The sequence below is a fragment of the Giraffa tippelskirchi genome, chromosome 4 (assembly GCF_054371585.1).
Source record: "Giraffa tippelskirchi isolate mGirTip1 chromosome 4, T2T-mGirTip1v1.2.pri, whole genome shotgun sequence".
Classification (NCBI taxonomy): Eukaryota; Metazoa; Chordata; class Mammalia; order Artiodactyla; family Giraffidae; genus Giraffa; species Giraffa tippelskirchi.
Window position 1 is genome coordinate 109,102,298 of NC_137278.1, and position 27,978 is coordinate 109,130,275.

Here is a 27,978-nt window from a genome sequence, read left to right on the forward strand (position 1 = left end):
AACAGAAATTATTTTTCTTTTTTCTTCTTGGGATCCAACTCTTGATAAGATCTAGGGTAAACATCCACCTTGAGATGGATGATAGTTCCATCTGTATTACATAAATAGTAGAGCAACTTTTCTTTGAACCTGTTAGGTAAACCACATGAACATTTCAACATGTTAAAACTGGTGGGATTGAGCAATATGCATCATAGTGATGAATGCTGGATGAAGGTTGGACGGTTGATTTTGACTTTAGTTAGTCCTAATTATACAGACTATAAAACTGTGTCCAATAACTGTAACCTCATTATTGGACCATACTCTCCTTCCTAGAGTTTGAATGATGTGAAAAAATTACCCTGTTAATTCTTGTAATGGCCAGTAGGGAAAAAGATGGTAAATGTTCTGTTTCCTATTTTGTGCTGGAAACTTAGGAGTCAAGAGCTTGGGCACCCTTCTCAGGCTGCAGGAGGAAGCTAGGGCTGGGGCTGGGACATAGAGGTCTCCGTGTGCTCATCATAGCTGTGGACACTTCTCCCTGTGCTCTCACACACCGTGTCCTGCCACACAGCCCATCAATAAAGCACAGAAACTCCAGCACAGGCTGACCATCCAGTTCACGGATTCCCTATCCACTTACACAACACTCCCTAAATAGCCAGGATTATGAGCAGTCTATTGAATTTACTAAAAATATTTTCATGGGTTAAGTGTGGGGTCTTCAGGGTCAGACTGCCTGGACTGGAATCCCTGCATTATCCCTTACTAGTTGGGTGAGCCTGGGAAGTTACTTACTGTTTCTGTGCCTGGGTATTTATCATATAAAATGATGAAGATTCAGTGCGACAATAAATTTAAAGGGATTCTGATAGGTGTTAATTTATCTGCTCTTTGTATATTATTTTGTAAGTACTTCCTGTGTGGCGATGGAGATACCTAAAATTCCTGCTGGCATTCAAGGTGACAGTAGAAACAGATTTTTTAAACCTCCCATCTGTGTCTCATCCTGTTATGCAATAGACACGTAGGCTTTTGGGACTCACTGGCCCTTTTTGCTCTCGCCTAAGTATCCGTAACAAATGCTGCCAGGCATCTCCAAGCAAAAGGGCCCAGCAACATAAATGCCTTCTTCCCCTTCGCTTGCCAACAGCTGTTGTATAATCAGAGCAGACTCAGTGTATGCAGTTCTTGGCTTTCCAAAGACTTAACACAAGAAATAGACCAGATTACAAGAAAGCTGGAGCTGAGAGGAAGCGCTATCCCCGCTTGAAGAGGCATTTCACAGTCAATCAGAACATTTCGACTCATGACCCTGAAAGGCTCTTCACCCTCCAAAAGCTCCGGCTCTGCTGCCAGATGCCTGCTGGAAGGTGCTGGCAGAAGCAGTCAGCAGCCCCTTGTCCAGATCTGCCTGGTCCCCAGGTCCAGTCTGTTTCCATATATTAACACATCTCGTTTAGAGTGTAACTCGCCAGAAACCTTCCCATTAGAAATGTCATGTGAATGCAACTGAGACATCCCAGGGCCAGCCATGTGCCCGACTGTTTTGTTATTTTGTATTAGATAGGAGCTGTTAAGTCTCCATCTAGTGGCTAGACATCCCAAGAAATAAAGGAAAAAATAAGAAATAAAAGGACGATTCAGACCACTTAGACAATAAGATACTGCTTGACAATAGGTGTGCTGCCTGACTGATCACTCACTTTTGCAATCTGGACTGAGTTTAACTGTCCACTGGCTGGGGGCATCTAAAAGTTCCATTTCACAGACCTCAAGTCCTGCAGGTTGCTCTGTCAGGAAGATTCTCCCTGGCGCTGAGCCTTCTTTTTCTTTGGTCTTCGAGGCAATCTTATTCATCCTAGTCATGGCGTTAGTTACGCCCACAAGCATTTACTCATTGTTACCACGCTTCCCTAATGCCCCACAGAGCTCATCAAGAGCATCTCAGCCCAGTAAATTTTCCTAGGCTGTGTAATTTTCTATTTACTAAAGTCATTCCCAGTTCTTTAACTTCTTACCTGTAATATCAGTATCAAATCTACATGAGACTAGAAACTGGGAAACAATGCAATCTGAATGCTCTGCAGATCCTTAGTTAAAAGCGGGTCTTACAGCTTGTGACCTGGGATAGAGCCAGGAGTTTAGACTCAATCAAGGAGATGGTTACCCTGGATATAGCTTCTAGGAAGGGACCCCATCTTATATCACATGAAGAGAGATGGGAAGTTCATTTGGCAGGCCTGGGAAATCATGACACAGTAGGACGTTGTTGCAAAAGCCTTTGGCATTCTGCTCCAGCCGGTTATAACAGGAGACCTACATATGAGAGCCAGAGTCCGCTCTCCTGTCCTCCCTGGGGCCTGTAAGGCAGCCTTCCAACGTCTAATCTTTTTTCTTCTGCTTTGATATCAGCAAGATCTCTTGATAAGGGGTGGGTGTATAGAGGAACCCTAATGAGAAAGAGATTGTATGATCTGTTCTTTTAGCCTCAACCTCTTAAGACTAGTTTCTAGGACTATGTTTACACCAAGCTTCTGTCCAGCTGGCTCTTATCTTGTTTCATTGCTACCAAAGCCAGAATACTGTATCCTATTCCTGGGTTCTAAAATAGCTCCCCCCTGTCAAAGCCCTCTGCTTCCTCTTCCTAGCTGTACCGGTTGACAGGACAGCTTGAGGATTGTGGAAGTGGGCAGGGGGTACCTCTCATAACAGCTGAGTAGAAATTGTTCCATGGAGCAATAAGTTACTAAGCCAGGCCCTGAGCTGGGCACGTTATTGACATTATCCCTAACTTTTCTAAGCTTCTGTAAGGTAGGTGCTATGGTTTCTATGCTATGACTGAGAAAAGATAAATTAACTTTTTAAATCTCTCACAGCCTATACATTAGAAAGCTGGGCTTCAAATCCAGTTCTGTCTTACCCAAAGTCCAGCCCACAGTCTTCCCATCACAACCATTGGCTCCTTATTACTTCAATTTCCAGCAAATCTTTTTAACCATCCGTTTGAATAATTCAGATTGACAAGGATCAACTGAGTCACATTCTTTGGGCTATGGGAAGATACAGAACTAATAAACCAACTAAAAATATAATCTATCATAAAGCCTTGCATGCATGTGTGTATGCGTGTTAGGTTGCCTCAGTCATGTCTGACTCTCTGCAACCCGAAGGACCCACCAGGCTCTTCTGTCCATGGGATTCTCCAGGCAAGAATACTGCAGTGGGTTGCCATGCCCTTCTCCAGGGTCATAAAGCTTACTGGGCTGATTTCTTTGACTTTCTTTTTTCATATATGTAAACTGTACTAATTTGTTAAGGCAACACTCTGGCATCTTCAAATCATTGTGATTTCTACTTGTTCATTGTCAACAGTATGTTCATTGTGAAACTAACTGCAATCCATGTCCACTAGGAGTCTCTACTCGGATCAGCTGCCTGCAAATTTATAGCCCAGACAGTGACACACAGTCACACCATGTGAATGGATGTATTCCTCTTTGTTATAAGGCTTAGCTGTTTGAATTATATCCATATGTGCTTTTTCTAGTTGGGCAGACTTACTGTGAAGGTCACAGTACAGGGCTTCAAACATAACTCTCTTGCTTTCAAATTTGGCTTTTTAACAGAAATAATAGCAGTTCTGAACTCTTAGAAGCATTAAAAAAAAATAAACAGCAGGATATTTCTAAAAATCTTTTGAGTCTGTCTGAAATAAGATAGAATTAAGGTATTAGCTATTAATTTGTAACGTGAGTCTTTTGCAAACACATTTTTTGAGGTTAAAGAAACCAAATATTTGTTTGACCCTCAGGCCTAGAAGGCTCCCTGGAATTCTATGCATAATGATAACGACAGGAGAAAAGCTCTACCTGCTGCTCTGTCCTCACTCTTTTGGAGCGCCTGCTCTTTGCTTATAGAGGAGGTGATCTGACGCCTTTGGCTTGCCCGAGGAATCAGCTTCCCACGGTAACTGCAGACAGGCCTCCAGGTGATCCCATGATACGTACCGAGACTGACAGCAACTTCATCTAGGGAGATGGTAGTTTTCTCAGTTGACAGAGGGTAACTTGGATAGCGAGCTAGAAACTTCTGGCACAGGAGTCCTAAACTTTTCTGTTTTCTGCTTGGCCTTTGCTTTTCAAACTCATCCACAGCACTGTCATCCACAACATCAAGCTACAGAGGGCAGACAGAGGGGAGGCGGGAGATGTCACGGTTAACATCCTGAAGGAGAAATTGCAGGGGGTGGGACCGGCGAGTTGAGGGGAACATCCTAATCCTTACCATCCCAGATTCTAGTTAAAACACTCTTCCTAACCTAATTTTCTTAACCTTTTTCCTACTGCTTTTTCTGAACTGAACTTTTCCTCCTTTGTGATTTGAGGCTGAGTCTCTGTGTGTGTGTTAGTTGCTCAGTCGTGTCTGACTCTGCAACCCCATGGACTGTAGCCTACCAGGCTCCTCTGTCCGTGGAATTCTCCAGGTAAGAATATTGGAGTGGGCTGCCATTCCTGTCTTCAGAGGATCTTCCTGACCCAGGGGTCAAACCCAGGTCTCCTGTATTGCAGGTAGATTCTTTACCATCTGAGCCACCATGGAAGCCCTGAGGCTGAGTCTACTGGTTAAATTAAAAAATGAACAATGCAATAATTTATATGTTGCTACACCCTTGCTACTAGTGTGCTCTGTAGATCAGCATCACCAGGAGCCTGTTAAGAGCTATAAAAATCTCAGGCCTCACCTCAGACCTGATGTATCAGAATCTATCTTTTCCTAAGATCCTGTGTAATTCCTATTAACATCAAGATCTGAAATGGACTTGCCTGCATTGTGTCACCAAGCTCTTATTTTTCACAATTTACCAAAAGTTGATAGACCTGAACAAGGACAGCTAAATCTTACTCTTCCTTACGCTTTCTTATTGTAAGCACATTAAACTAGTGCCCTTGTCTTATCAACCCACATTTGAAAAAGGCTCAATTTAAGTCCCAAGAAAGACTTTTAAAAAAAATGTATATATATGCTGCTTGTTCAGGAGCTCTGGTTCCTACAGGACAGGTAATTTAAAGACGACTTAATGTTAAAGCACTAAACCAGTGAACTAAACATACATGGGAGAATAATAAAATTTCCCAAATCACAAATATTTAGATTATTAAATCAGAGTGAAAATTATAATTCATGGCAGCATTAAAAAATCCAAATTTCTTCATTAAATCAAAATTATTAAATATCATTGCTTAAAAAAATTATCATTAAAAAACACATACTGGTAAAGAGAGAAAAAAACAAAACAGAAGAAAAGAAAACAAAACATTCTCATTATGAAAAATGAGACAGAGAATGAGAGTCCCATTTCAGCTGTAAATAAATAAAAGGATTAAGTTGAATAGTGCTTTCAACTCAATAGCAACCAAAAAGTTGAGAATTCTGTGACTTTTTAATAATTAGGTTAAAAATTTTAAATTCTATGAAAGCCCTTAGGAGCACAGCCTGTATACCTGCAGAGAGTCTGTAAACGCATCATCCTTGTTCTCAATGGGCCTGAACAGTCCTTTTTCCTTCTCTCGGTCTCTTATGTCTGGGCTGGCAGCGCTAATGAGGATCTTCAGGTTAGCAGTGGGCGTCCACGGTTCTGCCTGCTGTCTGTCAACAAGCTTAACTGGAGTGATGGGATTTCTTTCTGGAGTGAAGATTTTTTGCTTCGATAAGTCAATTGGCTCATTTTTTATTGGTGTCTTTGGGGCCATCCTTGAGCGATCAACAAATATATTTTCCTATTTTTAAAAAAAAGACCTTTTAGCAAAAATGAGAAAGGGCAGGTATCAGCTAAGAGTGTACCTTGTTCCCATCATTCACTAAGACAATAAACTGCAAACAGACCATATGTTCAGGGCTGAAAATTATCAGGATAGGATGAAAGAAAATAAACAGAAGGATCCATAGGAATCAAAAGGTGGTTCCAATGAGAAACTGATTATAATTGGCTACTCCTTTTAAATATTTTTTATGGCATCTCTGTGAAAGAAGGCATGAGTATATCTATCACTGGTGGATGTTTATAATAGTCGGGGATGATAATAAGAGCCAATGTGGGTTGAATCCATATTGCTTCTAAGTGACATATTTTTTAAACACTATTCACAAGTTTGCACTAACTAGTGAAGAGCGATTATGTTTTTGTTCAATGTTCACCAGTGCTAACACAGCAGTTAATGAAGCGCATCCAGAGAAGGCCACATTTCAAACCACCCAGTGATGTATGGTCCCCCCCCTAGAGTGGTGCTTCTCAAACTACCCCTGCTGAATGACCAGCACCTTTCACTTCCAAACTCCCACAAACTGATACATGGTCTTCCTTCATAGGACTCACATGCAACTCCCATCACGTGTGACTCTCCCCTTGAGTTTGCCACTCAACCCAACCTAAAGCTTGTCCAACAAGAAGAGACCACTGATCACAGGCTTAGATGTTATAGAGGCAAGATCCAACTATTATAGAGGTTTCTAAATGCTAACCTCTCAAGTTCTGCTATTGATTTTTTGCAGCTTGATAGAAGTTTGTGGACTAGCACCTTTCCCTAGACCATACTTTAAGAAAAATGTCTTAGCTAATTATAAGAAAAGATTAATGATGGGTCCATTAATCCATTAAGAGAAAGGACTGAGTACTCAGAACTCACATTTGACACTATGAAGTTAGTTTCTGAAATGAATTTCTTTCCTGCAGAATAAGATTTGCCATTCAAAACCAGAAAAGATTCTGCTCTTCCCATAGTTGAATTCACCTAGAGGCAATTGTGCCTGACATAATTAGCAAGGTGGATGAGTTGCATATTTGGTATTCCTGCATACAATATCACTCTATTGCTTTTTGCATGCTTGGATTTTGGCTGAGAAGTGGTTTTAAAAAAGTGTTTTCCTATAAATGAGCAACATGTGAAAAGGGTAAAAGAATTGTTTGGGAGAAACTGGCATTTGTGGTAGCAGGCCATCTCTTGTTCCTTGGATCAGTGGAAGCTGCCAGCTAGCCATGGTGAGTGAGTTCTGTCCTAGGGTAACGGGAAGGGAGGGGAGATGGGGGTGACAGTTTCTCATACCACTGCAGCAGTTAGCATCCAGCCTAAATCTCCTCAGATCTCTTAACAAGTTCCTACTAGTGCGCAATTCTGATGAGTCTTCTACAGGGGAACTCTCAAGGGAAAGTACTGAGTGCATATTATGTGCTACAGACAAGACCTGTTTCGTGCACTTTTTTTTTGGCTGCGCTGTATCTTTGTTCCTACACATGGGTGTTCTCCAGTTGCAGTGAGTGGGCTTCTCAGCGCAGTGGCCTCTTGTTGTGGAACACAGGCTCTAGAGCAGGTGGCCTTGGCAGCTGTAGTGCTCAGGTTCAGTTGCCCTGTGGCATGTGGAATGTTCCAGGATCAGGGATCGAACCCATGTCCCTGGCATTGGCAGGTGGATTCTTAACCACTGGACCACCAGAGAAGTCCTGTTTCATGTGCTTTACATCACTAACTCCTCATCCAATCCTCTAACCTAGGTACTATTATTTTTCAAGCTGAGAGATGAAGAAGCTGAGGCACACAGAGGGTACCTTCCCTGAGGTCACATACAAACTCATTCAGTATAAAAGTCATGGGTAGGGTAAGAAATAGCTGATAGCATTTTCTGAATTTCTGCATCTAAGTTTCCGAAATTCTAAGTTTCTGTCTAGAAATCAGCTTGTCTGGAGTATGAATTGGGATGGAGTTATGTTTTTCGCAGCTCCGGGGTACCCAGCAGGCCACTGATCCCCACAAGCATCTATGGAGAGGCGGCATGGGGAGCAGTTCTGCATGCAGGCTGGTAGGGCCAGCTTACCTGCCTCTGCAGCTCATCAGCAGGGTGAGTGCAGGCAATTTCCTTCTCCTCACTGTATTTTAATTCTCTCAACTGAAAATGAAGTTCATAAAAATACTGATCTCCAGAGGTATGAGAATAGTTCCTGGCATACAGTGAGCACTCAATAAAACTTAGCTATTCTCTCCCCCGACTTTTTTGTCCTTTATTACCATCCATCCTTGAGCTCAGAGCTAATAGAACAGGGCACACCGTATTGCTATTTAACTTCCTGGGCGTGTGTCTTGTCTCGTTAACGAGACCGGGCACCTCTGGAGGTCAGGGAGCTAGTTCCACATGTCTCATTCTTCACTATTTTTGCACAATGCCTCGCTCCTCATAGGTGCAAAAGTAACAACGGGCTTTGATTATCGAGTTATTTCAAAAGGTCTCCCCATGGTGGAGGGTGTGGCCCAGGCTTGCAGAGGTGCAGAGATTCTTCCTCCTTCTCCACTGCCTCCATGGTAGCTATCTTCCAAGGAACACTGAGCTCCTCCTACTTTTCCCTACTGAGGAACAATTCAGATCAATCATTTCCTCTAGCACTTTGATGTATTTTCACTACAGTTCAAGTAATACTTGGGGCTTCCCTGGTGGCTCAGATGGTAAAGAATCTGCCTGCAATGCTGGAGACCCAAGTTCAATCCCTGGGTAAGTAGGAGGGGAGTCAGGTCACGTGGTAGGTTACGATCGTTACCACACCTCTACATCAACAGAAAATAAAACAGAAAGTTGTTTTGAGGTCTCAGGTGGGCAGAAAGTCTGCTGCAACCTAATCACACTGTGCTCCATCCGTCTGTCTACCCCAAAATCCTGACACCGTGGAAGGTGAAGGAAGGGATTAGATTGAGAAACCTGGTTTTGGACTCTACTCTGTATTTTGCTGATACTAGACAAAGTGTTCATTTTGTCTGGACTCAAGTTTCCAGATCTATAAAATAAGGGTTCAGACCAAAGTATCTATCTCCAAGGCTTTCCAGGAAGGCTGCCCAGCCGTGTGGTGGACACTGGGATGTATCCAACTCTCTTGAGGAATGAATGCTTCATCACCCCAGCTGCTGGACTAATGCGAACAGTAAGCATCTTCATGCTTTGGCTGAAGAGGACTGACTCGTCCAGGACACGCCCCTTCCTGAGAGACCAGTACTACCCTCAGTGGCTGGGAGAGGCCACACTGACATGGAGAAGCCGGGTCCTTTTGCCCAGACTCAGAACCACTCCGGGGGGGTCATCCCGGAGCTTCCCTCAGGGTGAACCCGACTTCCGCTGAGATGTCCTACTGCTTCACTTCACCCGCTGTCTCGTTCTGCTGCCTTCTTGTCCCTTAAATGGGCACTGTCCCCAGGGCACTCCCTGATACACCACCTGACCGCTAATATCCACGTCAGATCTGCTTGCCAGGAAAAAGCTGCAATACCCTGGAAATGACCTCTTCAGGGAGAGTGGTCCTAAAGAGAGCACCCAGAAAACAGATTCTTCAGTTCTCGTGTGCAAAGCAGGTGATGCATTGGCTTACCTGCCATGCAGTTGCTGTGAGGATCAGACCAGATACTGAGGGTGCAAGTGCTTTGTAATCTGCCAAGTGCTATACAAACGTTCATCATCATTATTATGTACTATACCAGCATTATGACTGAGCTGCCATAGAAAGGACCTGGTCATTAGGAGATCTGGGTTCTAATCTTGCTTCTCTCTCAGATGCAGCCTTGATCATGTTACCTTAAAGAGGACATCAGCAGCAGCCTGTTCAAGGCCCTTGGTGATATTTTGCCAACCTCTTTTCCAGCCCCACTTCATACATGCCCCACATTTTGCTCAAACAGTCCACTCGCTTTTCTTCAAAGCTGTCCCACATCTTATCATACCTGAGTCGCTGCTCACACCATCACGTTGTTTCTAATGCCACAGGCTAAGCTTTGCCCGCTGAAACACACCCTACTCTTTAAGACTCATTGCAAATAGGACAGGCACATCCGGAGGTGTCTCCTAGTCACTGACACGCTCTCCTCCCCCTCAGAACACACTTTTCAGAATGAGTAATCCACATCCAGGACTTCCCCTGCCCATCTCCTGGGGGTTCCTCAAACCACCCATCTGCTCTCATTTAGGTCCCATCTTAGTCGACAAGTCAGTGGCAAAATACCACACTTGACCTCACTGCTATGGTTAAGACTGTTGACTATTTGCTTTATAAAACTCTCCGTTTTTCTGAGCTAGCACTTTTCTCTCTTGCTTCTCTTTCTATCTGTGACTCTTCCTTCTCAAAGGCTCCTCGTTTTCTGCTCTTAGAAACCTCAGCCCTCCACACTCCCCTGTTTGCTCTCCAGGGCAGCTCACCCACTCATGGCTTTAAAACCAACACATATTTGATAATTCCCAAGGTTGTATCTGGCTAGAACCTTCCATGAATTCCCAAATCAGGCAACCAACTGCCTCTTGCACATATTTATTTATTTACCTGTAATCACACGGGTATAAATAAATGCTTCCAGTTGAACTCGCTTTCTTTTTTTAACCACGCCCAAAGACATGAGCTTGATCCCTGGGTTGGGAAGATCCCCTAGAGGAGGGCATGGTAACCCACAGCAGTATTCTTGCCTGGAAAATCCCATGGCAAGAGAAGCCCAATGGGCTATAGTTCATAGGGTTGCAAAGAGTTGGACACAGTTGAAGCAACTTAGCATGCAAAAGATGAATGACCTTCAAAAATGCATGCCCACTGAGTCTAGGTGAGGCCCCCAAATTTACCATGTTAGCTTCCACTTCTTTACTAGTATCCTTCCTTTCCACTTGCCTAAGTCTTAGCATTTATTCCTTCAAGACCTAGCTCAGGTGTTATCTCCTTCACATAGCCCTCCCAAAGCTCAATCTTTACTGTCCACTCCTTCATCCCAAACCATCCTCTTTCTACTTTTGTCATTCCTAAATGCAATACAGACAACTGAAAAGGAGAGTCTTGTTTATAATCTCACAACTTGGGCACAGTAAACTTTACGTTTTAAAGAAAAGTTTCTCCATAAGTGGTAAGAAGTATGCATGCCTAATACAGTACTATAGACCTTGAGCAATGAAGATCAGACAGTCAAGAAAGATAAGTCCTCTACATGCTGACTGACCCATAGGACACTGTTCCAGGCACCCACCAGACGGTGTCAGGAAGTACCACTAGCTTCTGGCCACTCTGGAAATTTTGAACATTTCTTGAATGTCCACACCACATAGACTCATATGATTCTTCTGCCTACAAAGTCCATCTTATTCCTCTTGTTCCCTTGTAGGCCAAAGTCCTCAGCCCAAGTATTATCTCCCCTGTGAAGCTTTCCAACTTTCTCTAGACTCCCCATGAATTTCTTTCTTACTCTTCTATTCTGCTGGGGCAACTGGTTCCCACTCCTATAGCACTTAACAAATCATAGGCTAGTTGGTGAGTTTTACATCTGAGTCCTTGAAACATCTCTCAGGTAACTGAGGGCCAGGCCTGCATCATATTTATCTTTGGGCTGTCAATTCAATTGAGTAAGGTTGAAAAATATGGGTTGTTGGATGCTTTATAGACACCCAGAGAAGAGAGTCTACTTACTAATTCCAATTCATAAAATAAAAAATAGGCTTAGGGAAGCTAGGAGATTTATTAAAACACTGTATTCCCAGCAACTGGAACATAAAATATTTGTTGAAAAACTGGATAAATAAATTTATTCAAGCTTACAGAGCTAACATATGGTAGAACAGGAACTCAAACCCAGATCTGACTCCAAATCCCACATTCTCAGCATCCCTAGAAATCCTCTTTCCTTTACTTTACAGCAATGTGAAAAAAGAGATGAAAGCCCCTTCGAGCATCTCCTGGAGCACTCATCTCTTCCTTTGCCATCTCTTTGACAGGTGAAATAAGCCCTGCATTCTATTTCAAACATTTTAGTCACTTTCCTAAATCTCTATGGAATCATCTGGAGTTTTCTCTATATCCACTAAAATATGAAAGCTCAGCCAGGCACAGTACTTACTGGGCTAGAGTAGGAGAAGCACCCTCGTTGAAAGCACTTGATAAAAGTCATCTACTTAGAAGGAAAGAAGTGGATACCAACTTTGCCTTTTCTCCCCCGCTTGGCTTTGTCTCTATATAAAGGTATACACGTGGCTTCCCTGGTGGCTCAGATGGTAAAGAATCTGCCTGCAGTACAGGTGACCCAGGTTTGATCCCTGGGTCAGGAAGATCCCCTGGAGAAGGGAATGGCAACCCATTCCAGTATTCTTGCCTGGAGAATCCCACAGAGGAGCCAGGTGGGCTACAGTCCATCGGGTCGCAAAGAGTCAGACACGACTGAGTGACTAACACTTACTTACTTAAAGATATACACATTCTTTCAAGGGTGTCCCATCCAAATTAAGAAGTTTTGCTCTGAAACTTGCAAACCCCAAACTCTGAATATATACTTTAAAGTCTGGGCATTGTCAATCTCATATGGCAAATGGAATTTTTTAAAAGTCCTCTTTATAAACACTAATGTTTTGGTATACTTCTTTTCCCAACAAAAATAAATCAAATGCTGGGGTGAGGGGTGGAAATCATACATGAAAAAGCATATAATTTCACACCTATCCAAAATTAATGGTTGTCAAGTATTCTTCAAAGGCCCAGATAACAGACACTTTGCAGTCAGGCAATTTCATGATGGATGCTAAGCCCAAAATTAAGCTCAGGGACTGAGAGAAGTTCAATGCCTAAGGAAGTGGCTGGGCTCAAATTGATATTTAGTTTCTAAACCCGGCTATGTCATATCTACTTGCCTCTGCCTAAAAATGCTGAGATGTTCATTACTAAGAAGCTCTTCCACCTTTTCAGTAGGGCACCAGCTGGCAAGGGCATTGTGATGATGTGAGTCCTGTTTAGGCACTGCTATGGTTGGTTACTTCATAATGTTTCTTGAACACAGCCCCACTGTTTTACACATTACAAGGCATGCAAAACCATGGGAGGGCTCAGTGCAAAACCAGCAGGAGCACTGCAAAATATTCAGTCTTGGAGAACTCAGTCACTTTATCGGGAGGCACTGGTCATGCTCTTGGCAAGATGGAACAGCCTCTAGGAGCTGGTTCATCAGTATGAAGAACATCTCTCTATACTTCAATAATCTAGCACATAGAGTTTTCCTGGGAACTGAGACTTAACATTTCTGACCAGCATTAGCTAATTCTACTTTTTTTTTTAAAATTTTGTGTTGGGGTACAGCTGATTAACAAACAATGTTGTGATAGCTTAGGTGAACAACAAAGGGACTCAGCCATGCATACACTTGTATCCATTCTCCCCAAACTCCCCTCCCAGCCAGGCTGCCACATAACACTGAGCAGAGTTCCCTGTACTATACAGTAGGTCCTTGTTGGTTATCTGTTTTTAAATACAGCACTGTGTACATGTCCATCCCAAACTCCCTAAACACTTCCTTCTCCCTACAGCCCCAACCATGAGCTCCTCTTGGAAGTCTGTGAGCCTGTTTTGTAAGTTCATTTGCATTAATGCATTAATTCTACTCTTGATAACTATAAGTATTACAAGCTTTTGACTGTAGTGTCTAGCATATCTTTGATTCATATAAATTTGTTCCAGCATTACATGTAACCTAGCCTCTTTCCACTGCACAATGACTGAGAAACTTAAGGATAATGATTGGATGTCTCCTCCATTAAAAAAAAAGCATAGTTCTAAAATGTTCACCAAGATTATTATGTTTATAAGACAAATACAAGTGGGATGCTGGAATCCTTAATTGAATTAGACATTACCATCCTAAATATGATAGAGCTTAAGGTATTTAAGTTCACTTACCTTTTGTGCATTTTCCCCATCTTCAGTTGCAAAATCTAGTCTGGGCTGCCTGCTGATCAGGTCTTTTAGTGTTAGACAGTTTACCTCCATCTGTAATGTACAGTTACATTAGAAAGTGACTTTACAGTTGGATATTCTTTCCGTCAACAGACATATCTATTACTTGCTCATGAACATGAACTTCCTCTCCCTAAGCTCATTCTGGGAATTTCCAGGGTCGCGGCTACCCCAAGTCTCTAAACCGCACACGAACGAACACAAACACTTAAAAGTTGTGCTTAGTAATACTGAAACTGGGAAGAAAAAAACCGATAAAAATAGTAATTTTTAATGAAAAGTAACAGGACAAAATTAAGTTTCAAGTCAAGAGGGTGTAGGGCAAATCTGTCATAGGGTCTCCTGGGTCAGTTAATTTTGGCGCAAAGAACTGGGAGGAATTCGGCTTTGACCGGGGTTTGAATGGGGGGAAGGAAACCTGATCGCTAGACCAAACCCACTCTGCCTAGAGCAGTCCCTTCCCAGGCCTCCGAGCAGACCCCAAAGTCAAACTCTTCCAAGGAAACCCCTAGCTCGTGAGGTAGGGCAGGTCGTCTCTTTACTGCCCGGCCGGAGGGCGAGCTGGAGCCCAGACACCACACGCACGCCTGGTCCAGAGGCAGCAATGCCTCGATTCCTCGCCAGCCGGGTAGGGGAGGGGTAGCAGACGGGTGGCTGGAGGCGGAGGGTCCCCTTTCCCCCCAATTCCCGCCTCCCTGCAGGCGCTACTCACTTCCACTTTGCGAAGGAGGCTTCCTGCCTCTCCCGGGATCTCAGCAGCCCCACGGTGGAGCGGGATCGGCTGGGGGACTCGATCAGCAGCCGGACGGCGACATCGGGCGGGGAAAGCTAGGCGAGCGGCTCCCCGCCCCCAGCACCCTTCGCTGGCGGGGACCCCGTGGCGACCGCGGAGCGCCAGCGTTCCGGCCCGCCGAGCGCGACTCCGGCTCCGGACCGCGGTCCCCGCTAAAACACCTCCTCTGGCGCCTTGAGACCGAATTTGAGCATCCGCCAATCAGCGGCGGCCGGCGGGGCGGCCCCGGCCAATAGCGCGGCGGCTCGGCCCGGGCGCGCCGCCCCCCCGCGTCTTGGCGCTCCTGGGCGCGCGTTTCGACCTCGCCCGCTCAATGGTGGCCGCCCCGCCCCCGCCCCTTCCGGGCACCTGGAAACCTCGGGCCTGGGAGCCGGCGCCTCCGGGGGGCCGCGGGCCCGGGCGGCCGCGGGAGGCGGGGCGGGGGCCGCGGGCGCGGACTCTTTTGTTCTGCGCAAAGTACGCGCGCGCCCCTCGGCTGGCCGCGCGGGGAGACCGCGGGCACCGCCCGGGGCCGAGAGAGCAGATGGAGTTTGGGAAATCGGTACACACACAGTGGATGCTGCTGCCGCTGCCACCCCCTCCCCCCGCAACCTGCGCGGCCGCGAAATTGTCCGGGCTTGTCGGGGCCGACTTCTAACGCGAACGCCGGGGCGACACGTGAACCATGGTTACGCGCTCTGCGGCGGCGAGCAGATGGCACGCCGGTTAGCCCTGGAAACTCGACTGCCAGCACAACCAGCTGTGTTTTCTTTCTCCTTTCCAAGTCCAGAAAAGTTTATTGGTGTTGTTCCCTTTTCAGAACATCGCCAATAATTTAGCCTTATTAAATAACTCTTTGCAGTATGGACTAGCATTCTGGGAGACAATCGAGGAAATTTCCTCAACATTGCTGATTTGTATGAAATGTTTCACTTCCTTCGACCTTAGTTTCTTACTTAAAATATGAATGTTGATAGAGCGTGTGTGTGTGTTTGTGTGTATGTATTAATAGGCGTGACTGTTAACAGCAGCTTTAAATTTACAGAAACATTGACAAGATAGTACAGGGAATTCCCATACAGGGGCACCAGGTTTCATCTATTCGTTAACATCTTAAAACTTATATAGCACGTTTGTTAAGTTAATGAACCAGTATTGCTATGTTATTCTTCACTAAAATAATCATTCAGTTTTCCATAATTTGTATCCAATGTCCTTTTTTTCTGTTCCAGGATACAGGGTTACATTTAGTCTTCATGTCTCCATAGGTGCCTCCTGCCTTTGACAGTTTCTCATACTTTCCTCATTTTTGATGACCTTGACAATGTTGAGAGTTACTGTTATTCTGTAGAACATCCCACTGTTGGAATTTGCCAGGCTTTAAAGCATGTCTACAGACATTTTCCTACAAACAATACACTTTCTAGCAAAGATGTCATTCTCATTATTATCCTTTCTGTACAAGTGTGTGTGTGTATATACATATATTGCTGTTCAGTTGCTCAGTGGTGTCCGACTCTTTGCAACCCCATGGACTGTAGCCCTCCCGGCTCCTCTGTCCATGGATTTTTTTTCCAGGCAAGAATACTGGAGCCGGGTGCCATTTCTTACTCCAGGGAATCTTTCCAACTCAGGGATAGAACCCATCTCTCCTGCAAGTCGCCTGCATTGCAGGTGAATTCTTTACCACTGAGATACCGGGAAGCTGCGTATATGTGTGTACGTATGTATATACATGTATGTATATGTGTGTGTGTATATATATATATATATATATATATATATTTTTTTTTTTTTTTTAAACAAGCTTTCAGCAGAATTCAGAATGCTCAATCAGTGCTCAACTTTGTACACTAGGGGGACGTCCCTGGTGGTCCAGTGGCTAAGACTTCACCTTCCAGTGTGGAGGGTGTGAGTTGGATCCCTGGTTGGGGAGCTAAGATCCCATGTGCATTGTCGTGGAAGAACCAAAACAGAAGTGTTACAGTAACAAATTCAGTAAAGACTTTAAAAATGGTCCACATTAAAAAAAAAAAAATCTTAAAAAAATGATTGCTGGTAAATACAGTGTGAAAATCACTTCGATCATACATTAAAAAGACAAAAAAATGCATGGAAAACATTAAACATAAAGGAAAATAAGAAAGTATTTTTACTTTACTTTACTTTACTTTTACTTAATTTTGTAAAAACTATTACAATATTGTAAAGTAAAAAAAAAAATCCACAATAAAAAAAATAAAGTAATAAAAATTTGACACTTTTATAATACAAATGGTATTTTAAACTGAAGTCTGTCTTGTGGGTAGAAGCATAAGGACAAATACAAAGAATAAAATTGCAGTTTATTAAATTTTGCAGTTGTAGTGGAAGCAGAAAGTTAGATGAATAAATGTTTTACAACTATATTAATTTCCTGTAGCTATTGTAACTAATTACTGCACACTGGTTGGTAAACCAGAGATTTATTTTCTCACAATGCTAGAGGCCAGAATTCTGAAATCTAGTTGTTGACAGGGCCACACTCCCTCTCATGCTATGGTGGAGAATCTCTTCCTCACCTCTTCCAGTTTCTGGTGGCTGTAAGCAATCCTGACTAACGTATGGCTTTCTTGCTCAGATCTCTGCCTCAGTGGTCACAGTGCCTCCTCCTTGTCAGTCTTAAATCTCTCCTATGTGCCCCTTATAAGGATACTTGTCATTGGATTTAGGTCCTATCTGTGTCATCCGGAATGACTTCATCTCAACAGCCGTACTTATGTCTGCAAAGACCTTTCCAAATGAGGCTACATTCACGGATTCCAGGGATTAGGACATGCACCAGGTGGTGTAGTGGTAAAAAATGCCTGCAGTGCAGGAGATGCAAGAGACATGGGTTCAGTCCTTGGGTTGGGAAGATCCCCTAGAGTAGGAAATGGCAACCCACTCCAGTATTCTTGCCTGAGAAATCCTGTGGACAGAGGAGCCTGGCGGGCTACAGTCCATGGGGTCGCAAAGAGTTGGACACGACTAAGCATGCATGTGTGCCTTTTTTGGGGGGACCCCTATTCAGCCTTCTAGCTCACCATTCCAATGGTTATAGTTTATTCATTTCTCTGATATTTCAAAATAATACTGTGTTGTCTCTGAAATTAGGCAGCTTTATGTTCTAGACCTTCTCGTAGCATTTTCAGAGTATTTTATCCACTTATTTTAATTAAAATGTAATCTCTATTCAAAACATGAAAAACTCAGTATGTGGCTTCAAACACTTATAATTTCATTAACTGCTTAAACAAGAGTGATCTTAGATTTAGAGGAAAACTAGAAAATGAATGTTTGATGGACAAATTCAGAGACAGTATTCCAACACATTTATTTATATTGATGTTTTCACATCCCAGAATTTATAAGTAATCTGCCAGTCACTCAGTTACTCAGCTGAAGCTGACAGTGTCTGGGAACTCAGCCACGGCATCAAGAATACGTGACTTCTCCATGTGGCTTGATCTTCCTCACAACATGGCGATTCAAGCTGGCTGGACTTACATGGTGGCTTAGGGCTCCACAACGCATTTCCCAGCTGACAGAGTGGAGACTGTGCTCTGTGCAAGTTTGTGGCCACAGTCCTCAGGGTTCTGGATTGTGCTAAGCCCATTCTCAATCCTGTCTGTGCTTTAAAATCACCTGGAGAGATTTTTTTAAAAAGAACCTATACCCTTTTCCAACCCCTCCCTTTCAGTCTGTATGTGTCCCTAGGTTTGCAGTGGGTCTCTTGTGACACTTTTGGATTCATTGTGAGAAGGAGAAGGTGGTATGCTTTGAGAGAATAGCATTGAAACATATATATTAGCAATTATAAAATAGATGTCCAGTGCAAGTTTGATGCGTGAAGCAGGACAACAAAAACTGATGCTCTGGGACAACGTAGAGGGGTAGGGTGTGTGTGGGGGAGGTGGGGGGGGGCTCAGGATGGGGGGACACTGTATAACTGTGGCCGATTCATGTTGATGTATGGCAAAAACCATTACAATATTGTAATTATTCTCCAATCAAAATAAATAAATTAAAAAGAAACCTATATCTGAACCACACACTCAGGAGATTTCTAGTTTACTTGATCTGGAATTGGACCTGGGTATTACATGTTTTTTCAATTCCTAGTGTTGTGTTCTTTGTATATGCTAATTGTGTGGTTATTCATTGACTCCTTTGGATGCTTCTGACTCAGTGATTTCAGAAATGGATCCTCAGGCTCCATCAGTGAAGGCAGAAAGAAACCGCATATTCTTGATGCCCTAGCTGAGTTCCCAGCCACTGTTAGCTTCAACTGAGTGACTGACAGATTATTTATAAATTCTGGGACTTGAAAACATCAGTATAAATAAGTGTGTTGGAGTATTGTCTCTGAACAGTATGGCTATGTCATCACTGGTTTTCAGAAGGAGTTGAGGTTGTAAATGAGAAATCTGATGGGCGGGTAGAAATTAACAGAAGAATGAGCAGCAGAGGCTGTGATCGGAAGATAACACAGCAGATGACTGACATTCTTCCATATATAAGACATACTGTGTGGTTTCTCAAACTTGCAGATAGTCTTTTGCCCTTTTGGGGTTCCCAATCTCAATCGATCACACTTTGCAGGGAAAATATACTGTGGTGAGATACAATACATGTCGTTTAGTATGAATTGTCCAGTTAATATATCTGCTTCTTCTGATATTTTCCTTTCCTTCCACTACTGCAAGCACAGTCATCTTGTTGTAACATCCATTTGCAAAAGTTCAGTCACAGAAGGGAATTAAAAACTGATTTTTCACCACAAGGATAACAGAGGGACCTTGACTTCACATCCTGGCAATTCTGAGGTGTCTGAGTGGATTGGTTTAATGGTTTTTCTTAAACTGAGGGCTACCATTTAAAATGGGCTTTGTCTTCAGATATTCCTGGGTCTGGGAATGTGTTGCATTTGCTTCTCTAACTGCTTGTGGTTCAGAGAAGGCAGAAAACTTATTCTTGGCTGACCATAAGCAATGTCAGAAGGAGAGTGAGTTCATGATTGGTTCCTGCTCATGGCCTTAGTAACAATTTTTAAAAAAAGATCATATTAATACCAAAGGGCAATTATGGCTCCTATCTCATGACATCCATATGTCCAGCTATTCAAAGAGAGGCACCTAAACTGTGCTTACATGTCCCACAAGGAACAGAGGAAATTCACTCTTTGTCTTTACAGGGTCCTTGTCATCTTTGGCACTATTGAGCAAAGTCAGTTTCCTTAAGGATTGTATGACTTGCGTCCTCAAGCAATTAAAATTTAACATATTTTGTGTGCGTGTGTGTATGTTTTAGGCAAGGATTGTGCATGGGTTGTGCTATAACAAACATTTCAGACCACAACACATAGGATGGATTTTGAGCTGAGTTGGGTGTTTCTGGGAATACTGTGGTATTGGAGAGTGTATAGTAGGACACCCCTTTATGTAATGCTACTTTTATGCTGCAGGTTTGGGTGTGGTTGTTTGGGGGGACCACAGTGTTTGGGGGTTAAAGTGGGAATTGACCACTAGCCTGGAAACCAGATTCTGGATAAAATGGGGGTAGGTGTCCGGTTAATCTCCAGAGCCTTAGCTAGAAGGGAAAGAATTCACTTTGAGTTGTGGAGGGGCATAGGTTCCAGATTAAGCTTGGCCATGGAACAAAAGATATTGCCTACCTAGCCTTAATTTTCTGTTTAAAATTGTCAGTCTGATTTGGAGGATCTTTGAGAGTCATCCATTTCTGTCGTTCTAGTTATTTATTGGATGCTTAGGATATTCTCCTAAAACCGTTGCTACTGACAACTAATCACTTAGTGTGGATATGTAAGAATGTTTGCTAAAGTCACTTTTTAGTTTCCATATTTGGTGATCTGGACACATTTCTCTACTCGTCATATTACATTATGTACATACATACATTAATAATGAGAATGTTAAAAAATATCAGGCCAAGGACTGATGTTTGTCATCATTTTTCTAAGTTTAGAATTAAATTGGCTGAATGTAACTTTGTATATAAGTTAAAATAGCATTATTTTATATAAGTATATTTCTACAAATACATATTTTATAATTTATATTTATAATATACTTTATAAATTATATTTATAAAATTACATAATTTAATAAATATAGAATATAATAAATATATAATGCTCCCTAATAGCATAATTTTAATAGTTCAGTTCAGTTCACGTCAGTCCCTCAGTCGTGTCCGACTCTTTGCGACCCCATGAATCGCAGCACGCCAGGCCTCCCTGTCCATCACCAACTCCCGGAGTTTACCCAAACCCATGTCCATCGAGTCGGTGATGCCATCCAACCATCTCATCCTCTGTCGTCCCCTTCTCCTCCCACCCCCAATCCTTCCCAGCATTAGGGTCTTTTCCAATGAGTCAACTCTTCGCATGAGGTGGCCAAAGTATTGGAGTTTCAGCTTCAACATCAGTCCTTCCAATGAATACCCAGGACTGATCTCCTTTAGGATGGACTGGTTGGATCTCCTTGTAGTCCAAGGGACTCTCAAGAGTCTTCTCCAACACCACAGTTCAAAAGCATCAATTCTTTGGTGCTCAGCTTTCTTCACAGTCCAACTACCACATCCATACATGACTACTGGAAAAACCATAGCCTTGACTAGACGGACCTTTGTTGGCAAAGTAATGTCTCTGCTTTTAAATATGCTGCCTAGGTTGGTCATAACCTTCCTTCCAAGGAGTAAGCGTCTTTTAATTTCATGGCTGCAATCACCATCAGCAGTGATTTTGGAGCCCAAAAAAATAAAGTCTGACACTGTTTCCACTGTTTCCCCATCTATTTCCCATGAAGTGATGGGACCAGATGCCATGATCTTAGTTTTCTGAATGTTGAGCTTTAAGCCAACTTTTTCACTCTCCTCTTTCACTTTCATCAAGAGGCTCTTTAGTTCTTCTTCACTTTCTACCATAAGGGTGGTGTCATCTGCATATCTGAGGTTATTGATATTTCTCCTGGCAATCTTGATTCCAGCTTGTGTTTCTTCCAGCCCAGCGTTTCTCATGATATACTCTGCATATGAGTTAAATAAGTGAAAGTGAAGTCGCTCAGTCGTGTCCGACTCTTAGCGACCCCATGGACTGTAGCCTCCCAGTCTCCTCCGTCCATGGGATTTTCCAGACAAGAGTACTGGAGTGGGGTGCCATTGCCTTCTCCGATGAGTTAAATAAGCAGGGTGACAATATACAGCCTTGACGTACTCCTTTTCCTATTTGGAACCAGTCTGTTGTTCCATGTCCATTTCTAACTGTTGCTTCCTGACCTGCATACAGGTTTCTCAAGAGACAGGTCAGATGGTCTGGTATTCCCATCTCTTTCAGAACTTTCCACAGTTTATTGTGATCCACACAGTCAAAGGCTTTGGCATAGTCAATAAAGCAGAAATAGGTGTTTTTCTGGAATTCTCTTGCTTTTTCAGTGATCCAGCGGATGTTGGCAATTTGATCTCTGGTTCCTCTGTCTTTTCTAAAACCAGCTGGAACATCTGGAAGTTCACGGTTCACATATTGCTGAAAGCTGGCTTGGAGAATTTTGAGCATTACTTTACTAGCATGTGAGATGAGTGTAATTGTGCAGTAGTTTGAGCATTCTTTGGCATTGCCTTCTTTGGGATTGGAATGAAAACTGACCTTTTCCAGTCCTGTGATAGTACTTTTTCATTAATAATACTCTGTAGGACCAAATGAAAATGTTTTCATTATGAAGTGGAAAGAAGAGTTTGGGATGAGGGGCTCAGGAACTGGAAACTTGAAATACTTAAAATATCAGCTTTCCCTAACCTAACCACCTCATCCTATGCAGGGGCCTTCAGCTTTAGAACAAACTTGACAAGTAGAGTATTGAGCCTAAATGGAGGTACATTAGCCCATGACTCCAGTTAACAATTGGGGGAAGTGTGGGTATACAAATATTAAGGTTTTGTCTACAAGAAATCCCTCTTGAAATGCAAACTGTTCCTGGAAAGAGTAATCACTTAACTAACATCACTCATGTAGCATGTTAAGACATTTATCCTCAGATCATACCTGGGGGTAAAAATCGTGTTAACCTTAAAGTACAAAATGTTGTTTCTCTGTAATACTTTCTATAAAACACTGAACCTTCTAGCCTTGTTCAGAGACTCACTTCTGCCTCCCCATTGAATTCGGGGTGCCTCGTCACACATACTCTCAAACAAGTCCTTTCCACCTCCCTGACACCCAGGGCCTCCACTGCCATATGTTGATTTCTTTCTGCCCCCACTGAGGTTGCGTGATGCCAGATATCTCCATGTAGCCTGGCTACTCTGGCTAATGAAGCTGTTGGTCCCCATGACGTCAAGGATGCTCTGTGATGCCATTGTGTCCTCTGTCAAAGGCTCCAGCTACTGCTGCTGCCACCATCAAGTAAAACCAGATCTGGATCTTTGCTGGTGCTGCTGCTACAGAGGATGGGAGATGGGTTTGGCCCCCTTCTTGCACCCTCCTCTCACCAACTCCCTCAAGCAAAGTCTTATCAGTTCAGTTCATTTCTGTGCCAAGATAGGGAATCAGAGAACAATCTCTCTTGGTGGCTACCTTTCACTTCTTATCGTTATTCCTAAGCATTGTCTTGGGGCCTGGGTTGGGGCCCACATCTGGGAAGTAGGCACTTTGTTATATATAGTTCCTCCCTACCTCCAGTGACTGAGACATTGTGACTGGATCAGATTTTGGTCTTTTTGGTTGAGTGATTTCCCAAATGCTCCTCTCTCCTCCTCTAGTTGCAGATTAAGAGGGTCAATTCTTGCGTGTGTATTCATGGCCTCACTACACTCAGAGAAATTTATCAGAGTGTCTGTGGACAGTAAAACCTACAAGGAGAGAGAACTCAGGACAGGCATAGTTGAGAGGGGCAGATATAAGTAGAATCAGCTAAGAGTGGGGACAGGAGTTGTCCCTTCCTCCAAGGAAGAAAGCTTGAATGGAGGTGACTCTACAACCCACTCTAGTACTCCTGCTTGGAAAATCCCATGGATGGAGGAGCCTGGTAGGCTGCAGTCCATGGGGTCGCGAAGAGTCAGACATGACTGAACGATTTCAGTTTCACCCATTGGAGAAGGAAATGGCAACCCACTCCAGTGTTCTTACCTGGAGAATCCCAGGGACAGGGGAGCCTGGTGGGCTGCTGTCTATGGGGTCGCACAGAGTCGGACATGACTGAAGCGACTTAGCAGCAGCAGCTACATTCCTAACGGGGTAGGAAGAGGAAGAGCCTCCTGATAAAGGGAGAAGGATTCAGAAAGGAGTGTGAGAAAACAGAGGCTTGCATGACCAACTTCATAGAATTATTCGGGATCTCTGGATTATTATTCTTGTCAAAGATTTAAAATATATGAATAAAATCTGTAGTGGGTAAAATTTCTAGAAAGAGCATGCCTATCAAATAAACAGCTATTTCTGTGATTGTAGAACAGACTTTTGTTGTGTTCTTTTATTTGGCTGCACCCATTATAGAGAATGATACCATCTAGCACAAGGACCCATAAGGCCCAGCAAATTAGGACATATTCTTTTGGTCTACAATTTAATGATGCCATAATTACCTTAATTAAGTTCTCTTTCTCTCCTCTCTACATGTTGTCTGTTATAAAAGTCCCATCAAAAGTGATTGTGTTTTGAGCAAAGGAGTGCCAAATCATTGTTTCTTTTGTTTAATGTCATTTTTTTAAAGTTATAGGTCCTTCTTTGTAAGAAAGCAGAGTTTTCTTTATTTTATCTTATACTTTATGTAGTTTAAGTAAAATGAGAATGTTTTCTTAGTCATCATGTGGTTTTCTTTTTTTTTTTTTGGAAATAATGTCTAATGTTTCGTTGCATTTATTTCTCCCCTGATGGATATGAGTTTGAGCAAACTCTGAGAAGTAGTGAAGGACTGGGAAGCTTGGTGTGCTGTAGTCCATGGGGTCACAAAGAGTCAGACATGACTTAGTGACTGCACAACAATCATGGAGGCCTTACACTTGTTTAGTAAACTGGTCTCTTAATAATAATTCTGCCTATCCTTTTGACTCAAGGGAGACTCCTACCTGTTTCCAATACCCAGTTTACTAGATTTCTTACTGTTTAATTGTGTTCCCATGTGGCCATTTCTATTATTTTCTTAAGCTTGTGAAATTTACTATGAAATTTTTTCTCCATTTTACCGATTTCTTGTCTCATGGTTAAACGTTTTATCGATGTTTGCAATCACACTGACACAACGCCACAGTATCCTCAGGCAATTTGTGTTTGCTCTTTCCCTAAATCTTTTGTAATCTTGTGATTTTGTTTTAAATTACAAATTTCAAGAAATTTCTGCCTTAGTGTCAACCTAAACCAGGTGAAGTTGCTAGTTGAAGAACAATACAGCTATGTAAAAGAATTACCTTTTTTCCAGTGACAATTCTAAAGGAGTAAAAAATGACAAACTCAGCTGAGGCATAACTGAGAACATATTATAGAGAGAGGAAAGCAGATCATATTGCTAGTGAGGAATACCACATGTACAATGATAGAAATTATATAGGTTTTAAAAGGAAAAGAGATGAGTTAGAATTTGTACAATAGTAGCAAAAATTAATTTTGCTCTCATCATTTGAAGTAAGAGAGGGTAATAACCCTCCATACAGTCTGTGAGTAAAACTTCACTAAATTTCATGGCTATAAAACTGATGTCTTGATAGTTTTCCTATTTCAAGTAGCCTGCCATGTTTGTTTGTTTCATAACAATCACAAATGGCTGTTTGAAAGAACCCCAAGCAATCTTGTCTCTAAGGTTGATGACAGTTTCATAGTTTATATTAATGATGGCACTGAGGGGGAATATATTTTAATAGCATTAAATCTCAATGAAAAGTTTTTAATGGGCTGAGTAGCTCAGAAAGCATTCCTAAGACTTCCGGTTGGTTTTGTTTACTTTTTACACATCAATTATTAATACCTGTAGTGAAACAATAATGCGGTTATGCATTAGAAGAGCCCTTTTCACTACAGAGGACACCAAATACTTTATGAGCTGCCAAGAGCCAATTTCTGTTCTCAATGCATATATAGTTGTCTAGCATGAGCCAGCCAGAAGCATAAATATCATTTATGCCTCAATTTCAGACAAGGAGCCTTTGGCATTACCTTAAACACATACTCAGAATCCAAACACTGCTTCCCACCTCCACTGCCATCTCCTGATTCCAAACCAACTTCACCTTCCCCCTCAATCATTTTTTTTTTCTAATAGATCTCTCTATTTGCTCTCCCTCTGGACTTTGTTCCTAAGCACCCGCTACAGCAATCCAGGCTGAAATGTCAGGGCATGTCTTCCTCTGCCTCTGAACACATCAGTGGCTCCCCAACGCATTCAGGGTAAAAGCCAAAGTCCTTGCAATGGCTGACAAGGTCCTGAGGATCTGGTCTCTCTTTATGGCTCTGATCTTATCACCGTCAGCTCTTCCCCTTGTTTCTTTGCTTTGGCCACACTTTGCTCCTGGCTGATCCCTGGACACACTTCTTCTGTTGCCCAAGGGCTGTGCATTGACTGATCCCTCTGCCTGGAATGCTCTTTGCCCAGAGAGCTGCTTACCTCTCTCCTTCACTTCTATCAGGAGCATATTAATTAGGGTGCTGTTTGCAACTACAGCAAAGAAACCTTCAATTTACAGTGTTGTTACCAAAGCAGAAGTCTACCTCCCCTTTGTGAAACAGCTGAAAATGGTGCTTGGATGGCAGATGACTTTCCTGTAAGTGGCAACTCTGGGACCCAGGCTCCTTCCCTGTGTGACTCTACAGTCTCTTTGGCCAGGCCCCTGAGGCCTGTTTCTCCATAGTGGAAGGAACATCAGACAGTGAACATAGCAAACATCACTGGTACTCAGCTTCTCTTGAGAGAACAGTTAGTGACAGGGCTGCACTGGATTCAAGGGGAGCTGTGATGATAATCACTGGCTCTGTAGCATGTCCCAGCAAGAATCTAACGCTGTGAACATGGACTAAGGACTCCTGGGGTAGCTAGTTGTTTCTGCCACAGACTGCCCTCTGGCCACCAAATATCTGTGTAACCTCCTATATGAGCCCTATTGGGCTCAAAAACAGGCTTCCCAGGTGGCTTGCTGGGTAAAGAATCTAACTGCAGTGCAGAGGACCCAGGAGCCATGGGTTCAATCCCTAGGTTAGGGAGATTGCCTGGAGGAGGGCACGGCAACCCACTCCAGTATTCTTGCCTGGAGAATCCCATGCACGAACAGAGGAGCCTGGCAGGCTACAGTCCATAGGATTGCAAAGAGTCGGATGTGACTGAGCACGCACGCATGCACGCATAGGCTCAAAAATGCATTTTTGAAATGAATTTTACCCATTTATAATAGCAATAATCACATCTTGGATAAACTTGCTTGGCTATGATACTGCCACTACACAAAGCTAAAATATATATGTTGTGTAAGAAAGTGAAAGTGAAGTCACTCAGTTTGTCTGACTCTTTGTGACCCCGTGGACAGTAGCCTACCAGGATCCTCCATCCATGGGATTCTCCAGGCAAGAATACTGGAGTGGGTTGCCATTCTCTTTTCCAGGGGACCTTCCCGACCCAGGGATCGAACTCAGGTCTCCCGCATTGCAGGCGGATTCTTTACCGTCTGAGCTACCAGGAAGAGGAATAATATGTATATTAGTGTAGCTACTAGAAAATTTAAAATAACATATATGTCTCATATTGTATTTCTCTTGGACAGCCCTGTTCTAAAGCTTTAGAATCTTGTGTATCAGTTGGCAGAAAGGGAAAGAGACAGTGGAGGAGCCACTGTCAAATTCATAAAATCTCAGCTTAGAGGTAAGAGAAAGCTCATCTCCTCAAATTCCATTGATGAGAATTAGTTACACGGCTGTGTCCAGTTGTGAGAGGGCCTGGGAAATGTCGTCCTGGCTCAGAGGTCACCTCATACAACAATTCTACTCTAATAAGGGGAACGCAAATACCTGTGGACAGTCAGCCCTCTGTGACATAGGGTCTTTGCTCAGAAATCACTTCCTTGATGAAATCTTCCCTGACCACGACAACCACCTACATGCCACCTCCAGCATTTCCTATCTTTCTTCCCTGTTTTATTTTTCTCTAGAACATTCCACATATTGACATGTCATATATTTTGTTTCTTTTTCATTTTCTTCCTTTCTCATTATGTGTCAACTTCTTGAAATAATTAAAAAAAACTTTGATGTGGCAAAATACACACAACATAAAATTTATTATCTTAACCACTTTAAGTAAACCCATTCAGTGGTTATTAAGAACATTCATATTTTTATGCAACCATCGCCACCACCTGTATCCAGAACTCTAAATCTTGCAAAACTGGAATTCTATACCCATTAAACAATAGCTTCCCTTTCCCCTCTTCTTTTGTC

At 42.9% G+C, this 27,978-nt stretch overlaps 1 protein-coding gene across 13 annotated transcripts in view; it reads right to left on the reverse strand.

Moving 5' to 3' along the window:
• Positions 1-14,693, reverse strand: part of E2F7 (E2F transcription factor 7) — a 48,455-nt gene extending 33,762 nt beyond the window's left edge. For 3 of the 13 annotated variants that reach the window (XM_081483932.1, XM_081483931.1, XM_081483930.1), the window contains exons 1-4: positions 14,469-14,693; positions 13,700-13,789; positions 5,487-5,762; positions 3,855-4,161 (exon numbers count right to left, since the gene is read on the reverse strand). In XM_081483932.1, the coding sequence (XP_081340058.1) occupies positions 3,855-4,161; positions 5,487-5,762; positions 13,700-13,789 (673 nt within the window). In that variant the 5' untranslated portion in view covers positions 14,469-14,693. Of the gene's footprint in view, positions 1-3,854; positions 4,162-5,486; positions 5,763-12,216; positions 12,265-12,656; positions 12,693-13,699; positions 13,790-14,468 lie in introns of those variants that run through there. The other 10 variants (XM_081483938.1, XM_081483937.1, XM_081483941.1 and 7 more) reach the window with 7 other exon arrangements.
• Positions 14,694-27,978: the final 13,285 nt, after the last annotated feature.